Source organism: Aulonocara stuartgranti, assembly GCF_965226115.1.
Source record: "Aulonocara stuartgranti genome assembly, chromosome: 6".
Classification (NCBI taxonomy): Eukaryota; Metazoa; Chordata; class Actinopteri; order Cichliformes; family Cichlidae; genus Aulonocara; species Aulonocara stuartgranti.
In genome coordinates, this window is record NC_138944.1 from 11206991 (window position 1) to 11227530 (window position 20540).

At 39.1% G+C, this 20540-nt stretch overlaps 1 protein-coding gene across 1 annotated transcript; it reads left to right on the forward strand.

Annotated features, from left to right (window-relative positions):
* Nucleotides 1-576: 576 nt before the first annotated feature.
* On the forward strand, nucleotides 577-20534 carry prkacab (protein kinase, cAMP-dependent, catalytic, alpha-b). The gene is made up of 11 exons (XM_082537707.1): nucleotides 577-1413; nucleotides 2844-2905; nucleotides 4594-4722; nucleotides 8530-8628; nucleotides 9894-9976; nucleotides 10475-10601; nucleotides 11104-11199; nucleotides 13540-13662; nucleotides 18032-18091; nucleotides 18186-18290; nucleotides 18378-20534. Exons 1-11 carry the CDS (start codon nucleotides 1368-1370, stop codon nucleotides 18501-18503), a joined length of 1056 nt encoding a protein of 351 aa, XP_082393833.1. The 5' UTR covers nucleotides 577-1367; the 3' UTR covers nucleotides 18504-20534.
* The last annotated feature ends 6 nt before the right edge of the window (nucleotides 20535-20540 follow it).

The following is a 20540-nucleotide window of genomic DNA, read 5'->3' on the forward strand; positions in this document are numbered from 1 at the left end:
TTTTTAATTACCAGCACAAGGTGAAATTGTTATTGAAATTAGATATTCAGATGCAAATCCATGTGAAACCGAGCCTTTTGAAGGTCCCGTTCATAAAAGGACTCTCGGTCATATGCTAGGCTAAGCCTGCAGGTGTTCTAGGTGCTGGGGTGGATGTGCTGTGTTGAAGAAGGCTGTTGGAGGGTTTCGGTGACTGTAAAATATTCAGAGAGACGGTATCTCTCTGAGTGTTTAGAAAGACACCGTCTTGTTTCCTAATATTATTTCTCACTAAATACACTCATCATTTAACGCACGACGGTCTGCGAAATGTTTAGAAGTCCTGCCAGCCCGACCGCGCCGCGCGTGCGTTAAATTCTGACCAACATTTCTAAAAATAGCTCGCGGTTGACGTCACTTGGCCAAACGTGTATCAGTCGCTTGGTGGCGGTGGGAGTGGGGGGCTGAAGAGGGTTTTTTTTCTACCTGCCAATCGTTACTCAGAGCCAATGGACATCTTCACATTCGCCGAGATTCCCACGGTTCGCCCTCATCTAGCCAATGGAGGACGGAAACCAGGAAAAGTGGGCGGGTATGTCGTCGGGAGGAAAATAATCGGTGACGTTCCCCTCACTCGCTTTGTGTAGGGCGGTAGGATGGTGCTGCTCTTGATGGATTGCGAAGAGCCAATCAGTGCCTTCCGTGGGATACCGGCATACATAGGTTGCCAATCCGCGGGCTGGTTGCAGCTGTCAATCAAAAACCGGTTCTGGCTAGTAGGCGGGACGTTCAGTCGACTGTAGTTCCGTCATCTCGCTCGTCTCCGAGGCTACGGGGGGCCAATGTTGATTTGGGTGAATTCCCGTCGTCGTCGGACCCCGCCGAGGTTTAATTTTTAAAAGCTGGGTTTGGTAACAAAAAGTGGCGGCTCTTGGGCTGAGAATATCGCGTCCCCGCCTCTGGTGTCGTTTTTCTTTAGGCTGGGGAGAGGTGGGGAGCCGGGGGGGGCTCGTTCGGCGGGGGCTGCAAGGAGGGACAGGCGAAGACTGGATCCTCCGTGTTCAGGCCATCTGCGCCGAGCTCGGCCTTACGGTCCAGTGAAGCCCCAACGACCGAGATACCTCAAAGGTATCCTCCCCGTGGATTTGAACTATATATCAATTGCCGGTTGCTGATGACTGAGGAGTGAGTGAGCCCGCTTTACCATCTCGTCTCGCCCTGGCACCGCATCAGCAGCTGCCAGGCTATTAAAGACCAAGACCTCGGAGTTAACGCTTGGTGCTTTTGGATTTAGAAAATACCGAACAGACCTAATCGAGATTAGATCGGCTTGAGAAGGCTGCAGGGCGGCCAAAAAGCCACGGATCGCCCGTTGACAGGTTGTCATCATGGGCAACGCGCCCACGGCCAGGAAGGGCAGCGAGATGGAAAGCGGTGGGTACCGTCGCCTATACGCTACACATAACACATTGCTCTGTTCCAGACTCACGAAATCACCAGAGACGGTGTGACACAGCGGCTATGTTAGCTTCAGTTAACATTCCATGCAGCGGCCTATTTCTGCTGTCTGATTTAAAAAGATCCACTCATCCTGCTCAGTCCTTAAATAAGCCTGTGTCAGGATAGCTTTCAAGAACCCAAATTAGGCAGCTACATTTCAATTAACTAACCTCATAATATAGAGACAGATGAATAGGTGCTCGGTAGTAGTATTCCGCTTTGAACAGAGCTTTTTCTTTGGATTCAGTTGATGCTGCTTTATAATAAAGCAGGTGGTAGTGCCGTTTCCATAGCCAAATCACTTCACGAGGTGCAAAACAACCAACAGCTATTGTAAGCTGCAAGAATCTTGGCAACTTCACATCCTCTTGTACTCAAATCTTGGCGAGATCACAACAAGCTATGTGTCAGATATTTCCCAAACGCACAGTGCCTGTTGTCTCTGGAAAGAGATGCTGCTGAAAGTGTGGGGGCTATTTTGTTTGGTGAACCCCCTTAAGGTTTGCAGATTGACACTGAGTTAGTCTGATTGTCTGCTGTACTGTAAGTCCAAATATAGAAGGATGAGTGTGCTCATGTCTGGGGTTATACTTTTGTGTTTGTTTTTAAATTCATCATTTTTGAAATAGCAATTTACTAGGAAATGATATGTAAAGGTTTATTTAGTTATGTATGTGTCACAAACTGGAGTAAATCTGAATACTGTGATGGATTTCTTTTTAAGAAAATCAAAGAAACAGTTATTCCAAAAGGCTTAAATGCTTGACATTTAAATCAAGACATCTAAGTATATGACATAGCTACTTGGTATAAATGCATACCGGTCACTGAGCAGCTGACACTTTTAGTGAAGGTGAGAAGGGAAAGTGTTGATAGTTAATACCGGTAGGTCAACAAGTGTTTTGAAATGTGTCCTGGGATTTAAGCTTTTAAATGAGTATACTTGTTCATGAGATTTCAAGTTCAGGTATTTTTTTTGCACTTGAGAATATTCTGCATGTAGTTTTCAGACTATCAGCCATCTGGACTAATTGCTGTACATTTAGAAAAATCCCAACAGCCTGAATTACCTTACAGACAGATAAGACGATCAGTTTACGTCTCAAAACTTTCTACACACTGACAAATCATCCATGTAGCCACTGGGTCTTTGTGAGTAATAGTTATGAGCAGGTGGTTTTACGATGGATATGAATAAAATTTGATTTAATTAACAATTTTTAGTCAGACTCTGTGCTGTTGACTTCAGACAATAAAGTAGGTGTTCTGTTTCTTTATTTTGATGTTTTTTCACTTTCTGTATACACACAGATGCCCCACTAAAGCCTTTCTTATGTAAACACTGGTGTGTGTTTTTTCCACAGTCAAGGAATTCCTTGCTAAAGCCAAAGAGGACTTCCTCAAAAAGTGGGAGAATCCTGCACAGGTTAGTGTGTGTACTAAGTCTGCCCACTAAGCTTCAGAAGTATGATACACAGGATTTATTGTTTGTACTTTAATCCTAACTTTGTTTGCATGTTAGAAAAACAGAATTTTCACTCCCAATTCTGTATGGCCAAAGAAATATATACATTACTTCTGTGTGGGCTGCTGTTTTTGAAAATGCCAATCATAGCTACTGAAATTTCACTTGTTTCATGTCTTTATTGTTTATTTGTTCAGTATTACCAGCTATCACTTTATGCAAATCACTGAAAATTATAATTTTAATATATACAGATGGCGGTATAAATACATTTGTTTGTAAATAGCATCAGTTTTATTATTTATTGGCTATTGGTTAGTGATGATGCTACTGTCTGACTGTTTTTAAAATGCAAGTTACTGTTTCAAGTAAACTGTGACATAAAACAACTCCATATGTTTTGTAATATTTAATGCTGCAAATTTATATTCAGTATACATATTTCATATTGTATGCAGTATGAGTAAGAAAGTTAGAAAGGGCAATGTCAACTGTATCAACCCTAAAGCTATGTGTGTGTGTGTGTGTGTGTGTGTGTGTGTGTGTGTGTGTGTTGTTGTTTTTAATTCACTTGTTTTAGATCACCTAATATTCTTCATAGACATTAATTAAACCATTAAATATACATAAATCTGTATCAACATTGTTTTAATTTATACTGTATATAATTTTCTCCGTATGTTTTGGGACACTGGCTTATTTTTTTTTGTATTTATTTAAGCTTATTGAAGCTAAATGATGAATTTGGGGTTAAAAAATATACTGAATTTTTATTCAGTTTTATTTATTATTTTCAGATTGTCAAATGAACAAATTAACACAATGATAAAAGGGCCCATTGCAATACTGTAATACTGAGCAAAGCTCACCAGTACTGCATTTTTTTTAAATGGATCTCAAGGATAGCTTGTTTCACTTGAAATGAGAGCTCTTTCAAACACATGTTGTGGGTTCATAGCTCCCAAATGCATGTACCACACTTGAAATCATCTTCAAAACGTTTTTATTTTTTATTCTACTTCGGAAGAAGTAATGAAGAAACAACCCACAGCTGTCAGTGAAACGGGTTATGTAGCAATGATCCAATTACACTTGAGCAGCTCAAACTATGGCACTGGGTATAAAAATTGCAGTGAAGGCAATATTTTTGTTTTGACTTTTGAGATAAAGCTGAATATCTAAGCCTAAACCAATATTTATCACATATGTATGCAAAACCGTCTATGACAGTATCTAAAAATATATGAGTGTTAAGCATGATTTGATTCTATGTAGGAAAACATCAATTATTTATGATAAATAAGTTTCTGGGACCATCTGAGCCTGAGAAACAGTTCAGGTACCACAAACATGAGTAAAAGTTTTTTCTTTATTGTTCTTCAAATTTACACTGTATCCTGTATGCACATGTGTATTACTTTCTATTAAGAAATTATAAACCATACATACCAAATATATTAATTTATATATATTATCTATTGCATATTTGTTTATGACATGTGCAAAGAATATATACCATGAAAATACAAGAATTAGTGATAAATGTGAGCACACAAGTAGCTGAAAATAAAAACTCGCTACCAGCAACATGACCCTAAATATCCCATTTTCACAAAAATCAGCTAACCGTTTTTGTTTTGTCTGTTCAGAACACTGCTTGCCTGGAGCAGTTTGAGAGGTTGAAAACCCTGGGCACGGGCTCATTTGGTCGTGTTATGCTGGTGAAGCACAGAGAAACGGGACAACATTATGCGATGAAGATCCTCAACAAGCAGAAGGTCAGTCTGGGTCAGGGGTCACCAGAATCACAGAGGGATTGGGGTGTTTAAATGCGCTCCCATCCATTTTTTAGTTAGTCTTCCCACAGAAAACAGAAATGTAATTGATGTGAATACTGCACTCGGAAGATTTTATTCTTTTATGCATTTTGTTAAAGGCCCTTCAAATACAGGTGAAATTATTATCTGAACCCACTTGTGCTGAAAGCAGGGATTAGTTACAGTCACAGAGCAGAGGTTGTCTTTACGTGGATAACACCAGAGTAATTTTAATATTCAGTTAAAATAAATCTTTGACTTAATCTGTGAATAAGATGATAATTAATCCACAATATAATTATATTATGGCTTAAAGTGTGTGAATGTGTGTGTGAATGGGTGGATGATTGTGTATAGTGTAAAGCGCTTTGGGGTCCTTAGGACCAAGTAAAGTGCTATACAAATACAGACCATTTACCATTTAATTATCATCTTATTGATAAAACACTGAGATTGGGATTTTAGCAAGATCAAAATCAGAATGAATATCTATCTATCTGTCATGCTGTACTAAAGTACTGGCAAAATAATTTTTACATCAGTAGGGACATGAAGGTAATCCATGAATTTACAGTCTTCTGCAAGTACTACTGACAGAACACATGCCTGAGAGAGTGAGAGAATGAATGTACATGAACACGATGGTGTTGTTTTGCTATGGCTGTTTTCACAAAAAAGTCTATGTTGCACTTGTTTCAGGGAGGTGGGCATTATACTTTTATTTATTTATTGCCTCTGCATACATAGCACCATATTGTTGTACTGAAAATTAACTTTAGTAAACAATTTAGATGGAGTTTTTGGTCCACAGGGTCATCTCCCAGGGTAAACCCAATACTTTCACAGAAGCTAAACTACCATCGCATCTATCTAAGACAGACCAAATCACTTCAAGGACATAGGGTCCCCAAACCATTTTAAAAATAGCCTCTGGCCCCACACAAGCCATTTTTGCACATGCAAATAGGGCAATGCGATGAAATAACTCCCTCAGTTTTCAGAGAACTGGGGTTACCCTGGTAAACAAACATTGCCTTTTAAGCTTTACTTGGTATCGCACTATTGGAAATGTAGCTCACTCCCAAATTGCATGCTCTCCTGCCAATAGCACCTCGAAGGCCGACACCTCACACCAACCCCAACGTTCAGCTAGCAGGCCTCATTAAGGCCTGAGCATGCAAGTGAGGACGCAGTTACATCAGAACAGTACAAATTAAAAAATGTGTGGAAGCCCAACTAGCAATAACAAAGATGTAATCCACAGAAACACCCTTAACAAGGCCCCACAAGGAAGCCATTTCTCTGGTAGAATGTGGATGCTGGTGAATGCTGGTTGCACTGGTAATCATGCCATCACTATAGCCTCCACCATCTAGTGTCACAGCCCTAATGAAAAGCTAAGCTAGATTCCCTAAACCTCGGCACAAAGGCAAGGGAAGGGACTGCAAACAGGAACTATGGCAAGATACCAAAAAATCCCTGAAGGCCTAAACTTGCCTTTGTGCCTCAGTTTAGAAAATTGCCATCAGCTCTTGCTAATTTATATGAGTCTCTGGGGCCAGGTACCTCTGACAGCCCTCCCCTCAAAAACAGCCTTCTAACCTTTCAATCAAGCATCTGTTTCCTCATAACCACCATACATAAGAGGACACTGGTTATGAACAATTTTGGGTCACTCCAGTGAGACATAGCTACCAGATATTTAGAGAAATTGTGACTGGGACTCAGATGACATCTCATATCCATCTGCAGAGAGGACACCTCCTGGGACACTGGCTATTACATGCTTGCATATCATATATATATATAAGCGTGACCTTATGGGGAAGATGGAAAATGGCCACAATGCCTGGATAGGAGGGAAAATGACATCCTCCTCATCGTCATCATTATCATCAGAAGATACTTTTTAACTCATCCTCATCTTCTTCCTCCTTGGAGTTGAGGAGCTGATTAAAAAAGGAGTAAGTTCAGCCTTGGGGTCTTTGATCATATCCCCCCAGCAAGTGCAACCTGAGCTGGGTATGTTGCTCAGCTTCGCTGCAGTGTCAGAAAGACAGGGATCGGCTTTTGCGGCCCTGGGCACTTGCAAATGCGACTCCAGGATTCTGTCTGCCCATGTGACGCCTTTGCATGTTTGACACCCACATAAGTGATTCAGAGGGGTTTGGGGGGGGGGGGGGGGGGGTTCCCTCAGATATTCAACCAGCAAAAGCAACGTCCCTAACCTTGCTACCACTACCATTTACCACTACCAGAGAATGCAGTGGCACCCATAGGCACCAATTTTCAGCTTGGACAGCTAGCAAATAGCTATACAAGCACAAGCTCACTTGATGTGCTGACTTGATAAGGTGCAGAATTGCAACAACACGACGACTGCTTACTAGAAATATATACTGACATAATTAAAATATAATTAAATAAAATATGTATGTTAGTAATCCTGAAACCAGAAATGTTCAGGGAATACCTTTCACAACTGGATCTGTAAACTGTTAAGTGGATAACCTTGGTCCAGGATCACTGGTTAAGCTCTAATGATCTTCACAGGAAAGAAGGCAAGAATGCCTGGTGTGGGGCCAGGGCCTATTATAAAGGGGGTCGGGCGAGCCTGTGTCCTTGAAGTGATTGGTCTGTTACAGATGGAAGTGGTGGAAGTGGAGTATCTGTGATTGGTCTCGCCAGAGAGGCCCAAGTGGCATACCAAGTGAGGTTTAAAAGAGAATACTATTTTAACCAGGTGCTGCCACCCTACCGATGCAGCCTTGTTGTAACTGGTGATGTAGAATATGTTCATAAGTCTTCCCAGCCAAAAATCTGCCACAAACTCTTGTTTCCTGTTAAATTTTGCACTATCCGCCTTGCAACCTCCTTTCATCTAAACTACTTCTAACTCTAAGCTGATTTCCCATGAAACCCCAACACGTTTCATAGTTATTTTAAAGTTCAAAGACATGGCACAATAGCACACTGGCCTATAGTCTTAATTATGGAGGAAAATCTTGAGAATACGGACTTCAGGTTGTTTTCGTAAATGCCACAGATGTCTTGCTGTACCTGGAGTGTCTGTTTGTTAAAGTTACACAATTTTGGAGACAGTAATACTACTGTCTTTTCATAAAGAAGTAATGTAATAAGTAAGAGCCTTTTTATCATTTGGTGAGCAGCTGAGATATGATTTTGAATGTCAGCAGAAGGGTACAGTGAAAGAAGTTTGTTGGAGGTGTGCAGTCTTTTGCCTGCAGCGCTTCATCTTACAGCTCACTCTGGCTGTTGCTTCTTGTTCCATTACTTTCTGCAGTATCTCAAACTGATCTGCTGTCAAAGAAATATGTCAGTTATATTGTTTTGTTGATCCATTTTTAATGAATGATAACAGTAACAAACACAATGCATTTCCAGCTGATACTTCATAATAAAAGCAAGCTCATTTTTCAAAAGTTAAATGGTTTTAATGGGAAGATGCAGCAGTAGGAAATGTTCGGTTTTCATTATCAGTAACTTAATACAGCATTTTTTCCAGTAATGGTGCCACAGACACCCATGTTATAATCCTCCAATTGCAAAAACACTCAAATATTGTGATGATTGGGCCATAGGCAGCATATTACTTCAACCTGTGAGAGATGTCTTAACAGATATGTATTTAAATGAAAATTGCTAGTTTCATATTTGCCTTAAATTTCACACTCTTGTCTTACTGGGTAAAATGTCTCTCTCTCACTCTCTCTCTCCTTCTTCTTTCTGTCTCTCTCTGCCTTTCAGGTGGTCAAGCTCAAGCAGATAGAGCACACTCTAAATGAGAAGAGGATTCTTCAGGCTGTCAGCTTCCCTTTTCTGGTGCGGTTAGAGTACTCATTCAAGGTATGGATTATTTTAGGTGTGTGAGAGCACACATGCCTGTGGTTGTTTGATGACAGCGAGTGACTGCTTAATTTCTCACACAATTAAAATAACAATAAAAGAACTCTTTAGCAAAGTTTCGCATATTAATTCATTAAAAAGCCACAGACAAATGTTATGATCCATTCGAAGCTGTTTCTTAGCTGCCTGATTAATATATATCCATCTTTGTGCTGGTCTCAACCAACTCCTGAAGTTACTAACTTGCCACTAAATACTATTTTCAACTGCTAGTTGTTACTTTGGTCACTGCTGGCAATGGTCAGTGCTTTATTTAACATGTGTTATGCATACCTGTACTTAAAATGATTCTGAAACAATAATAAGCAGAAAATGGCTAAAATTTGTTACAGATCCGATGATGGTTTGGTTACTCACACACAAATTAGTTAATTCAAAAAATAATTTGCTTTATTTATTCAAACTATGAACTAAGTGGTCACATTAAGTCTGCATGTTTTTAAAGACCTCTTGGAAGTGTTTACAAGTATCTTTGGCCAGCAGATGAGAAGCCTATTTGTAATATTTTTGAAAATTGAGCACCAACTCTGATTGTTTTAATGATTAAAATTAAATAATTTATAGTGCATTAATCTTTCAGTCTACTACCCCTTCCATCACCACTGTCAGTCCTGTTGAGTTGTATGTAAGTACATGGTGAAGTTGGCTTTAGATGTCACATGAGCGTGTGACATGGACGTGCACAGACTAATCCTGCTGATGGCTATACTCCAATTAATGCCTTATTCAGGTTAAGCTGTTTAGATGCACCTGGAAAGCCAGGGATTGACTATCCTAGACACCTTAAATAAACCTATTAACAGAATATTCCAGTCCACGTGTGTTGTCCTACACACAGGAGGAAGAGTCAACAAGAACAAAACATACGCAGTGTGATTTGTGTTAGTCAGTTACACTACTTATATCTTGCAAAACTGTGAAATAAACAACACACAATATACAAACCAGGCCTTCAGTAATGTTCCTGGGTTAAAGTACTTTATTATTTATATGGCAATACTATAAATAATAGTCAGTTAATGCTAACTAGCAAAATACCAGCTAGATTAAACAATTTGGTAACTGGTGAAATTGCTCTTCTCTTTTTTAGCTCACGTAATTGAGTTTTAACTCCTGTATATGTGTGTACCTGAAGTGCATCCATACATGGGCATGCTTTTGTGTGTTTGTGTGAGTGCCACTAACCTTCGTCCTCCTTTCTGCAGGACAACACTAACCTCTACATGGTGATGGAGTATGTGCCAGGTGGCGAGATGTTTTCCCATCTACGGAGAATTGGCAGATTTAGGTCAGTGTTTGAATAAAGTTTATATCCAGAAGCATTTTGTGGATTGCTACAAGAGTAAACAGTGGACTTTGAAAGCATTTCTGTTATCTTGTATTCTACATAGGCACAAAGCACAACAACTCTAGAAAAGTTTGGATACTGTGTCGCAATATAAGATTTAAAAACCTTTTTTCCCCAGAAGAATTATTATACTATCCATGTCTAGAGTTACATGACATTATAACTTAATTAACAGCTTAATCCAAAGTTGCAAGATGATCTGGCTTATCCCAAAGCAGCAAACAAATGTCATGCTATTTCAGATTATAGTATAATGTAGAGTATTGCTTGCCTACATCTTTTCCATGTATTAATTCCCATTCAGTATTCTTTCTTCTATCATGTCTCCTAACCTACGGCAGTATTTTCAGCTCTTCTCATCTCTATGCTAGACTCAAGTCATCTCTGCTATTCGATCACCAAACAGATCCCCTTTTGTCTCGTTGTGTTTATGTGCAGTGAGCCTCACGCTCGGTTTTACGCTGCTCAAATCGTTCTGACCTTTGAGTATCTCCATGCTTTGGACCTGATCTACAGAGACCTGAAACCTGAAAACCTGCTCATAGACCAACAGGGCTACATACAGGTAACAAACTTACTGTTAATTATTTATCCTTCACAGACCGTGCTGATGAATTTGTGTTCCATATTTATTATGTCTGCAACTGACAGTAATTTTTTTACACACATTAATCCATCTGTTTTATTCCATTTATCTAACATCTTTTTACTTAAATATTTTAAAACTATCATCACAGTAAGAGTTTTCTAGAGCTCAAAATTAGAATATTTTATGCCACGTACAGCTCAACAGATATGAGGACATTTATTTTCAGTGTGAGATTCGTTAACCTTACAAAGGTGTTCTTCACTCTGGAATCGTCTCTGTGTGCTGGTGTACCACCCTCTAGTGGCGAACTGTTGCATAACAGCTGGTGACAATTTCCCTTGATGCGGCTGTTTTTAGTGCCTCTCTTTCTTGCTGCCTTTCATGTGGTGTTACTTAGCCTATTTGAATTTTCTTTTTTTTTTTTTCTTCTTTTTTTTTTTACTCACTGTCGTTGTCATTGTTCTTTGTCCCCTCTTAGGTTACAGATTTTGGCTTTGCCAAACGTGTGAAGGGCCGGACCTGGACACTGTGTGGCACCCCAGAATATCTGGCTCCAGAGATCATTCTCAGCAAGGTGCGCTTGGCAGCCAGCTGAACTAACTTTAAGCTTGGGGTAGAGGCTTCTTCGTTTTTTAAGGCTAGGATTATATTCACTTGTGGATAGCTGTAGGTACCTCATAGGAAAGATTGTTTCTATTATACATTTTTACAGTTTGCTTGGAGTCCAACTGGAAGACAAATGCATAACTGTTGGTTTTTCTTTCAGGACAAGTCCTAAAAATCATGTGATAATATGTGAAGGTCCAATAGCTTACTTTGCTTACTTGCAAACTATAATACCAGCGTTACACCCCTGTGAATTTAAAGCTGATCACACGAATAATCTGCAGTAATATACAGTCATATAAATAATCCTAGCAGGACATGTTTTAGCAGTACTTTTGACAAGCAAATTGCGGTTCACTCTACATGTGCATATACGCTTTAAGATACTGGGAGCATTGTGACACAAAAACATGCCCATCTGTCTGTATCAGTCCCACCCCAGATGCTCTATGAATGTGTGTGCACACAGATGAGAAGTTGTGTACACCTGAGTAGAGAACACACAGGTCTCTTCAGTGTTTGACATATGTTAGCAAAACACTGATGACAAAACTCATTAAGAATATTGTTGTTTGCACAGACTGGCAGCATCCTCATTAGGTGCCAGGCTTTGGGAAGCTTACGTGCCAGCAACTTTAAAATTGTGCAATAAGTATTAAAAGAACATTTGAAGTGCTGCAGTTTGTATATATATAGACATTTATGGGCTTTGTAACCCTGGTGGGTTGTGATCTATAGACTCTGTGAGTGACAAGCAGGTTCAAGTTTCTCTTTCTTAAACACCAAAATGATGGGAGAGTATTTTCACTGTGCTCTCTGTAGCTCAGGTCACTGGAAGACTGCCACATTCACATTCCTCATTTTTTTTCCCAACAGTTGAAGGTAGGATCAAAAATTGCTGTCAGAGATGGGTGGAGGCTTTAAATAAGCAACTTTTAAATGTTACACAAATAATTATATAAAGTAGTTCATCCAAATGGTGTTGAATGGTAGTGCCCAATATTATAAACAATACTAAATAATGTGGCTAAACTTTTAATTCCAATAAATCCAAACTATAATGTAAGTGAGGTTTCCGCTAAATGACTGAATGACTTACAAATAAATGTTTACAATCAGACAGGAAAAGTCATTAAAGCAATTATTAAATCCAGTGTATATAATAAAATGTACCACAAGTCACCAAATTTAGTCTTAACAGACAAGCTTTTTGTCTCAAAGGCATCCCAAGATACTCCTCACAACAAGAAGTGAACATATCATTATCGAAAACTGACATATCATTATTAAAATGGAGCTATTCTCTTTATTTCATGCTCTGTATTTTTATTTTTTGGGGATTTTATTATTGTAGTTTTGCATGATTCACAGTTCGAGGTAATCATTTGTCTTATTCTGGGACTTGGTGCAGCCCCTCAGTTCCTCCACTGTGACTGAAACAAGTTTTCACTCCTCTCCCTTTGAGGCCACCCTCGCTTTAAGTCAACTCACAAATGAATGATTTGAATAGCAGGTGGGTGGGGCTTATGTGCTCAGGCAAAAGCTGAGTATCTGAGATGACCACTCTTGGTGTCTTTGTCATCATGCAGATCCACAAGCTTAAACAGAGTGCCAGAAACTGGGTGTTGAAAGCTGTCTGAAGCCTTATTATTTTAAAAGTTTGGCTATGCTTAATGTGAACGTCGAACATTGTAGCAGTACATATCTGCACTTTGCATTAGGAAAACATATTGAGTGTAAGATATCTTGGAAAGCTAATATGTAGTTAGATTGGAATAAGGATTGAATAAAATTGAGTCTCTGAGACCATGTATATAGGAATTCATTTGGGACCTCGAGTGTAGTGTGAGTGGACCTTTTAAAGGTTTGGTCCAAGTACTCCAACCATGTGTACTAACTATGATACAGACACGTGTAGACACAAGCTGTCCAGTAACTGACAGTAACTAAGGCTAACAGGCTGTGAATGCATCCTTACTGTGTGCAGCTTTATATAACACTTTATAATCTGGAGATACTGAGTTGACAATTAATTATGTGGAATAAAACAAGCCACTTTATTGATTTGTAATTTTACTGTAAATAACAGACTATCGAGATAGTTCATCATTTATTTTCTGTGGGTTTTTTTTTTTGTCTGAGGAATTGGTGCATTTGTTGATATTACCCGTGTACACAATTCATTACAGACATATGATGAAATATACATTTACTGCATCATTTTATATTTTATCTTAAATGAACTTAATGTTTTTTCTTTCTTCTTCCGTTACTCCATCCTTGTCATGCCCCCCGCTACATCCACCAGGGGTATAACAAAGCAGTAGACTGGTGGGCATTGGGTGTACTCGTCTACGAGATGGCAGCAGGGTACCCGCCTTTCTTTGCTGATCAGCCCATTCAGATCTATGAAAAGATTGTTTCAGGGAAGGTGAGTTTTACTGTCTGATTAGCATTTTGTGCTAATATTTAATGCTTTACACAAGAGAACATGACTCATGATGTGATATTAGGTTGTTTTTTTGTTGTAAAAATGTATTTTAGTTTACTTTGTATTTAAATTTCAGTTTTAGGTTAATCCTGAAAGAGTTTTGGGCAATGTTTTTTTCTTTTTTCTTTTTTTTTGTGGTAGAGTGGGTATGGTGTAGTTTCAAAAATGTGTTTTTACCATAGAAACACGGACCAAGTAGAAGCATCTGTTTTGATCTGTTCAGCCATGTTTTTCCTTTGTTGGTCTCTGAAAATACTCTGTGGTTTGCATTGTATTTGTTCCACCCACATTGTTGTTTCCAGATGTGTAAAAAGCAGCAATTTTTTACGCCATCATATTAGAGAACCTGGCAGTTAGAGCCTTGATCCAGCATAATAAATCTGATCAGGGAGGATGTAAGAGGAGCATATTTCCTTTATTTATTTCTTGTATATTTATAAGGGGAGTATTGTGATCGTTTCCAGTTCCATAATTTTATATTTGGACTTTAATAGAGTTGTGTTGCATGATTCAGATTCCAAAATAATCCTTATGTATTTTATAACAACCATTGATACAGCACCTCAGTTCATCCACTGTCTGAACTAAGCTATTTTGGCTCTGCCTCCTTTGAAGCCACCCTCTCTTTAATTCATCTTTCCTCTGACTGGCTGTCCACCTCACACAAAGAATTTGAATAGCATCGTGTTCACTGTACCTGAGGTAACCATACTGAGACTATCTGCTATCTTTTGACATCATGCAGATCCAAAGTTATGTTCGCTTGTATATGAGTATTTTAGTAAACTTAACTTAACTGTGTGGCAGTTTGAACCACTGAAAACAGCTTTTGAAAAATACCTTTGAGGGTGAAAATTTTTTAAATCTATATATCTGCATTTATGTGTAGACAAGGAACATTTAGGTTTTTCTCTCGCAACATGAAAGCTGTCCACCTTTATCTCTCCCCATCTTTTTTTATGTCAGACTGTGTGCCTTGTTATTGTTTGTGAGCTTTTTATTGGCCAACATTTCTTCATGGTTGGGTTATATCACCATCTGTTGCTTTAGCATGAAATTGACAGTGTCTAAGATTTTTTTTTGCATTTAAATGTGGATGGAAATCAACTTGGATTAAAAAAAAGTACCTGTGTGTATGTGTGGATGTAGCCCAAACGTGGAAAAAATATTTGAAACTGGGTGGTGAGAGCACTCTGAGCCTTCCCAGCAATTTCCCACCAAGGTCAGACCGTCCAATGGTCAGAGAGATTGCAAAGAACCAACAAGCTACATCTCAGACTCTACAGGTTTAAGTTAACATCTTAAAAATTCAAATTCATGAGATTAAAAATAGAAAAAGACTGAGCAAGTAGGACTTTTTGGAAGAGTTGCCAGAGAAAGCCACTTCTTTCTAAAAAGAACAAAGCAGCACAGCTTAGGTTTGCAAAACTGCATCTGAATAAGACTTCTGGGACCCTCATTTACTAATATGTGCATGGAAACATTGGTATACTGCAAAAGAAATGAGGAAAATCAATGTCAAATTTATGACAGGTGCACACTGACCAATTTTTCTTACCACCATGTATATGTTAATAAATCAGCCTCATTCTTAATCAGCTGCTTCGGGGTGAAACATAACTCGGGTGCTGAATAATGTTTAGCCTGAGCTAGTCACTGTGGATCAGTTGATATGAAAAAGACAAACTACAGGAAAAAGAAGAAATTAGGTGGAGGACATGGACCACATGATCTGTCAAATCCAGATAAGAAACGCGTGGCAATAAAAACAAAGAAAACAAAAATACGCCTCAAAATTCTCCATCATCTGTGGTATAGTGTCAAAAAAGAGAATATTAGAAGATAAGTTATGACATCAGACAATGATTGAAGTTATGTTTACACATGTTTTATTTTGAGGGGTTTTTATTTATTTATTTAATTGTAATTCTGAGTATATGGGGCCTTACGGTCAACTGTAAATGATGACTGAAAAAAAAATAAAAATAATAATAAGTAGCAGTGGTATAGTAGAAGTAGTAATACTCATTTTAAAGACCTATGTCATGCCCTCATTTGTTCATGCACACAGTCTGAAGGACTTCTAATTATGTAAAATACAAACCTACGAAAACATTGATAAATCTGTGCGTGAAATGTTGTTGTGAGTACAGACTTTTAGACACATAAGAACAAAGCGGACAAGTTTGGCCATACATGCACAGCTACACGTTTGGAGAAAACCAGACACAGCATAATAGCACGTACACCTCAAACCATTAATCAACTCTGTGGAGGGGTGATGTGTTTTATTTTTCTGTTATTGTGTGCTTATTCTACAGGGAGTGCAGAATTATTAGGCAAGTTGTATTTTTGAGGAATAATTTTATTATTGAACAACATCCATGTTCTCAATGAACCCAAAAAACTCATTAATATCAAAGCTGAATGTTTTTGGAAGTAGTTTTTAGTTTGTTTTTAGTTTTAGCTATTTTAGGCAACTTAACAAAAAACAAATATATACCCATTTCAATTATTTATTTTTACCAGTGAAACCAATATAACATCTCCACATTCACAAATATACATTTCTGACATTCAAAAACAAAACAAAAACAAATCAGCGACCAATATAGCCACCTTTCTTTGCAAGGACACTCAAAAGCCTGCCATCCATGGATTCTGTCAGTGTTTTGATCTGTTCACCATCAACATTGCGTGCAGCAGCAACCACAGCCTCCCAGACACTGTTCAGAGAGGTGTACTGTTTTCCCTCCTTGTAAATCTCACATTTGATGATGGACCACAGGTTCTCAATGGGGTTCAGATCAGGTGAACAAGGAGGCCATGTCATTAGTTTTTCTTCTTTTATACCCTTTCTTGCCAGCCACGCTGTGAAGTACTTGGACGCGTGTGATGGAGCATTGTCCTGCATGAAAATCATGTTTTTCTTGAAGGATGCAGACTTCTTCCTGTACCACTGCTTGAAGAAGGTGTCTTCCAGGAACTGGCAGTAGGACTGGGAGTTGAGCTTGACTCCATCCTCAACCCGAAAAGGCCCCACAAGCTCATCTTTGATGATACCAGCCCAAACCAGTACTCCACCTCGCTGGCGTCTGAGTCGGACTGGAGCTCTCTGCCCTTTACCAATCCAGCCACGGGCCCATCCATCTGGCCCATCAAGACTCACTCTCATTTCATCAGTCCATAAAACCTTAGAAAAATCAGTCTTGAGATATTTGTTGGCCCAGTCTTGACGTTTCAGCTTGTGTGTCTTGTTCAGTGGTGGTCGTCTTTCAGCCTTTCTTACCTTGGCCATGTCTCTGAGTATTGCACACCTTGTGCTTTTGGGCACTCCAGTGATGTTGCAGCTCTGAAATATGGCCAAACTGGTGGCAAGTGGCATCTTGGCAGCTGCACGCTTGACTTTTCTCAGTTCATGGGCAGTTATTTTGCGCCTTGGTTTTTCCACACGCTTCTTGCGACCCTGTTGACTATTTTGAATGAAACACTTGATTGTTCGATGATCACGCTTCAGAAGCTTTGCAATTTTGAGACTGCTGCATCCCTCTGCAAGATATCTCACTATTTTTGACTTTTCTGAGCCTGTCAAGTCCTTCTTTTGACCCATTTTGCCAAAGGAAAGGACGTTGCCTAATAATAACACCTGATATAGGGTGTTGATGTCATTAGACCACACCCCTTCTCATTACAGAGATGCACATCACCTAATATGCTTAATTGGTAGTAGGCTTTCGAGCCTATACAGCTTGGAGTAGGACAACATGCATGAAGAGGATGATGTGGACAAAAAACTCATTTGCCTAATAATTTTGCACTCCCTGTAGAGTCAAATGTGACACCATTTTTCCGACAAAGGAAGCTTGGTTGACCAACGAGAAAGTCATCTCACACACACGAGCAAATCTAAAACAGAAGGTTCAACGGCCTAGTCAAAGTCCATACTTAAACCTGATTGAATTACTGTAGCTGGAACTCGAGAGCTGTGCACAAATGCACGCCAGCAAGCTTCAATGAACCGAAGCAACCATTGTAAAGAAGAGTGGGCTAAAAATCCTCCACAACAATGTGAGAAGTCTGGGAAGTCTCTCAAGACAATTACTGGAAGTTATTGCTGGAAAAGGTTCTTCTACAAGCTACTGATTCATATGATGTACTTAGTTTTTCCCAGAACTACATAGAGCCATGTCATTGTATTATAAGAATCTACCAGTGCTTCACTACAGAAGATAACGAACCCGAGAGCCTGAATCTCATCACTACATGAAGTTATCACTGGTTCAATCCTCATTTTGTGCTCTGCTCTTAGGTTCGTTTCCCGTCTCACTTCAGTTCAGACCTGAAAGACCTCCTAAGGAACCTGTTACAGGTGAGAGCAAATACCGCAGGCATTCAGACGTTTAGGTTACATTTATTTTTTCTTTAACGTGACCGTGAGAAAAATATGTTTGTGTTATTTTAAGGTGGATCTCACAAAACGTTATGGAAACCTCAAAAATGGGGTCAATGATATCAAGGGACACAAGTGGTTTGCAACAACTGACTGGATTGCCATTTACCAGAAAAAGGTATGTTTTGGTGAGTGTACTGTGTGGCATGTGAGACTTTTCTTCCCTTCAGTTTGTTTTATAATAGTTTCCTTTATGTGACTTTAGGTGGAAGCTCCCTTCATCCCCAAGTTCAAAGGACCAGGCGACACCAGCAACTTCGACGACTACGAGGAGGAGGAGATTCGCGTCTCCTTCACTGAGAAATGTGCCAAGGAGTTTGCTGAGTTCTAGAGTTAGAGAGCAAGAGAGGAAGAAAGAAGGAAATAGGGAGAGTCAAAGGTAGGCTGGTCAAGTGGGAGACATAAGGAGAAAGTACTGTCTCCTGTCCAATCACAAGCACCAGCTACAAAGAGGAAAAATCGGATAGAGAAGGAAAAAAGAGCAAGGAGACTGATAACCAGCAGTGTTGCCTTTTCTGTTGTGTTTTTGTTGTGTTTTATTTATTATTCTGTCTTATTTATGGATCCCTTTATAATGAAGGTGTGCTTCATGGGTGTTGAGAATCCAACTAATTTGGAGTTGCCTCTACACATTTTCACCCGAGATCTTCCCTTTTCCTTTTCCTTTTTTTTAAATCCATCTTTTAGTCATATTCACACCGCAGCAAAGAGAAATCAGCCTGTCTGTGCTGATCTAGTCCAGCCTCTTAGTCATTACATGAAGACTAATGAGTTTTGTGCAAGTTTAGGTCTCAGTCTGGACAAAAGTTTCTTAAATTTTAACCGACAACTGGCTAACATGCTCTTTGTTTTTTTTTAAGCAGGAAGGGCATGTAAGTAGCAGGTTTAATAGGTCTTGCACACATATGTACTTTCAGCTTGGATGACTTTACATTTTGCAGTTTTATCTCAATTTTTCCTTCAGAATTTAAACTTTTACCCTTTCATATCATAGACACACGACATAACTTAAGGCTTGATGGGCCAACAAAAAAAAACAAAAAAAATGAATGCATTGTGTGTGCAAAATAAATTTCATCGAGAGACAGATGATGTTTTAAGGGGAAAAAAAGTCAGTTACGTTTACTGTGTAACTATCCATCTACCGTTCTTATCATTGTTAGAATTAGTGCATATCTACGGTACTCCATTCTAAATGTTATTAGATACTAGTGGCTCCAATGATATCATGTCACGCTAACAAACAAGGAAATACGAGTAAGGGGATGGAATTAACTCGGTTTTTAAGGGTGTTTTAAAGAAACACTGTAACGTAATGGTATCTCAGGTTTGAACATATCACTTAATAGACATTTTATTAACATACAGTGTTAGGATCAGCAGGTAAATCTGTGATATGGATTTGGGAATTTAAAGTTCTGGTTCAAATTAAGAGAAACAAAAGGGAATATTCAGACTTTTGGTTAGCGTCTTCCACAGTTTGCCCTTCCAGAAGATTTGATTTTGCTAACTGACTCGACAACTTTGTTTTCATGAAAGCACTTCCTGTCTCGGCTCAGAGTTTACGTAATGGCCACAGTGATTCTGCTTACTGAATCAAGCCTTTGGCCCTTGATTACTCCAACTGAAAGAGACCGCTTGAGGCAAACTACCTTGAACTGCTTCCGGCTGGTGGCCTTCAGAGCATTTTGACCAGTCACTGATGGCAGTTTGGATAGTGCGCTTTTATGGTCTTCAATGGAAATATGTATTCATGTTCACCTCATCTTATTACCCATCCCTTTCTTCTTATCACTTGTAAAGTAGGACCACACTCTATGTGACAGTCTTATATGTGACAGCAGCTCTGTTACTGTTTATGTGTTTTAAACATGCACAGTTTTTGTTTCGTTTTGTTTTTTGTGTGTTGGTGATGATGTAAAGATGACTGGCACTCCATTTAACAAGTTAGTGAAAGCTAGAGCTTCTGGCGGTGAATCGAGCTAATACCGAGAAGAGAGAAAAATAATCATAGCGCATGGTATACAACCTGCTGATTTGAAGAATACAACAAATAGCACTTTTGGTATTCAGTGTCTCCTTGGCTCCTGAGCTATGGTCACAGAATATTTCAGCAATGGCCAGAGAGGGTCGTTACTGTAGGATTTGTTCATTCACAATTTATGAGATAAAACAAAGTGACACTGATGTTCGTTTCAGACATCAAAATGCCTTCTTTATTGCTGTAATTTAATGTGCCACAATAATGATGGTTTCCTAATTTGATTTATACAGGTGCTTTGGTTTTTCTCCCATCGTTATAAACTGGATAATATAAATTCACATACTTCCCTCGAGTCTGAAACAGTTCAGATAGCAAAAACATATA

Coding starts and splice junctions, on each gene's coding strand:
- prkacab (XM_082537707.1), top strand. CDS start 1,368: ATGGGCAACGCGCCCACGGCCAGGAAGGGCAGCGAGATGGAAAGCG. Junction 2,906..4,593: donor AGTGGGAGAATCCTGCACAG/GTTAGTGTGTGT, acceptor TTGTCTGTTCAG/AACACTGCTTGCCTGGAGCA. Junction 18,291..18,377: donor TTGCCATTTACCAGAAAAAG/GTATGTTTTGGT, acceptor ATGTGACTTTAG/GTGGAAGCTCCCTTCATCCC.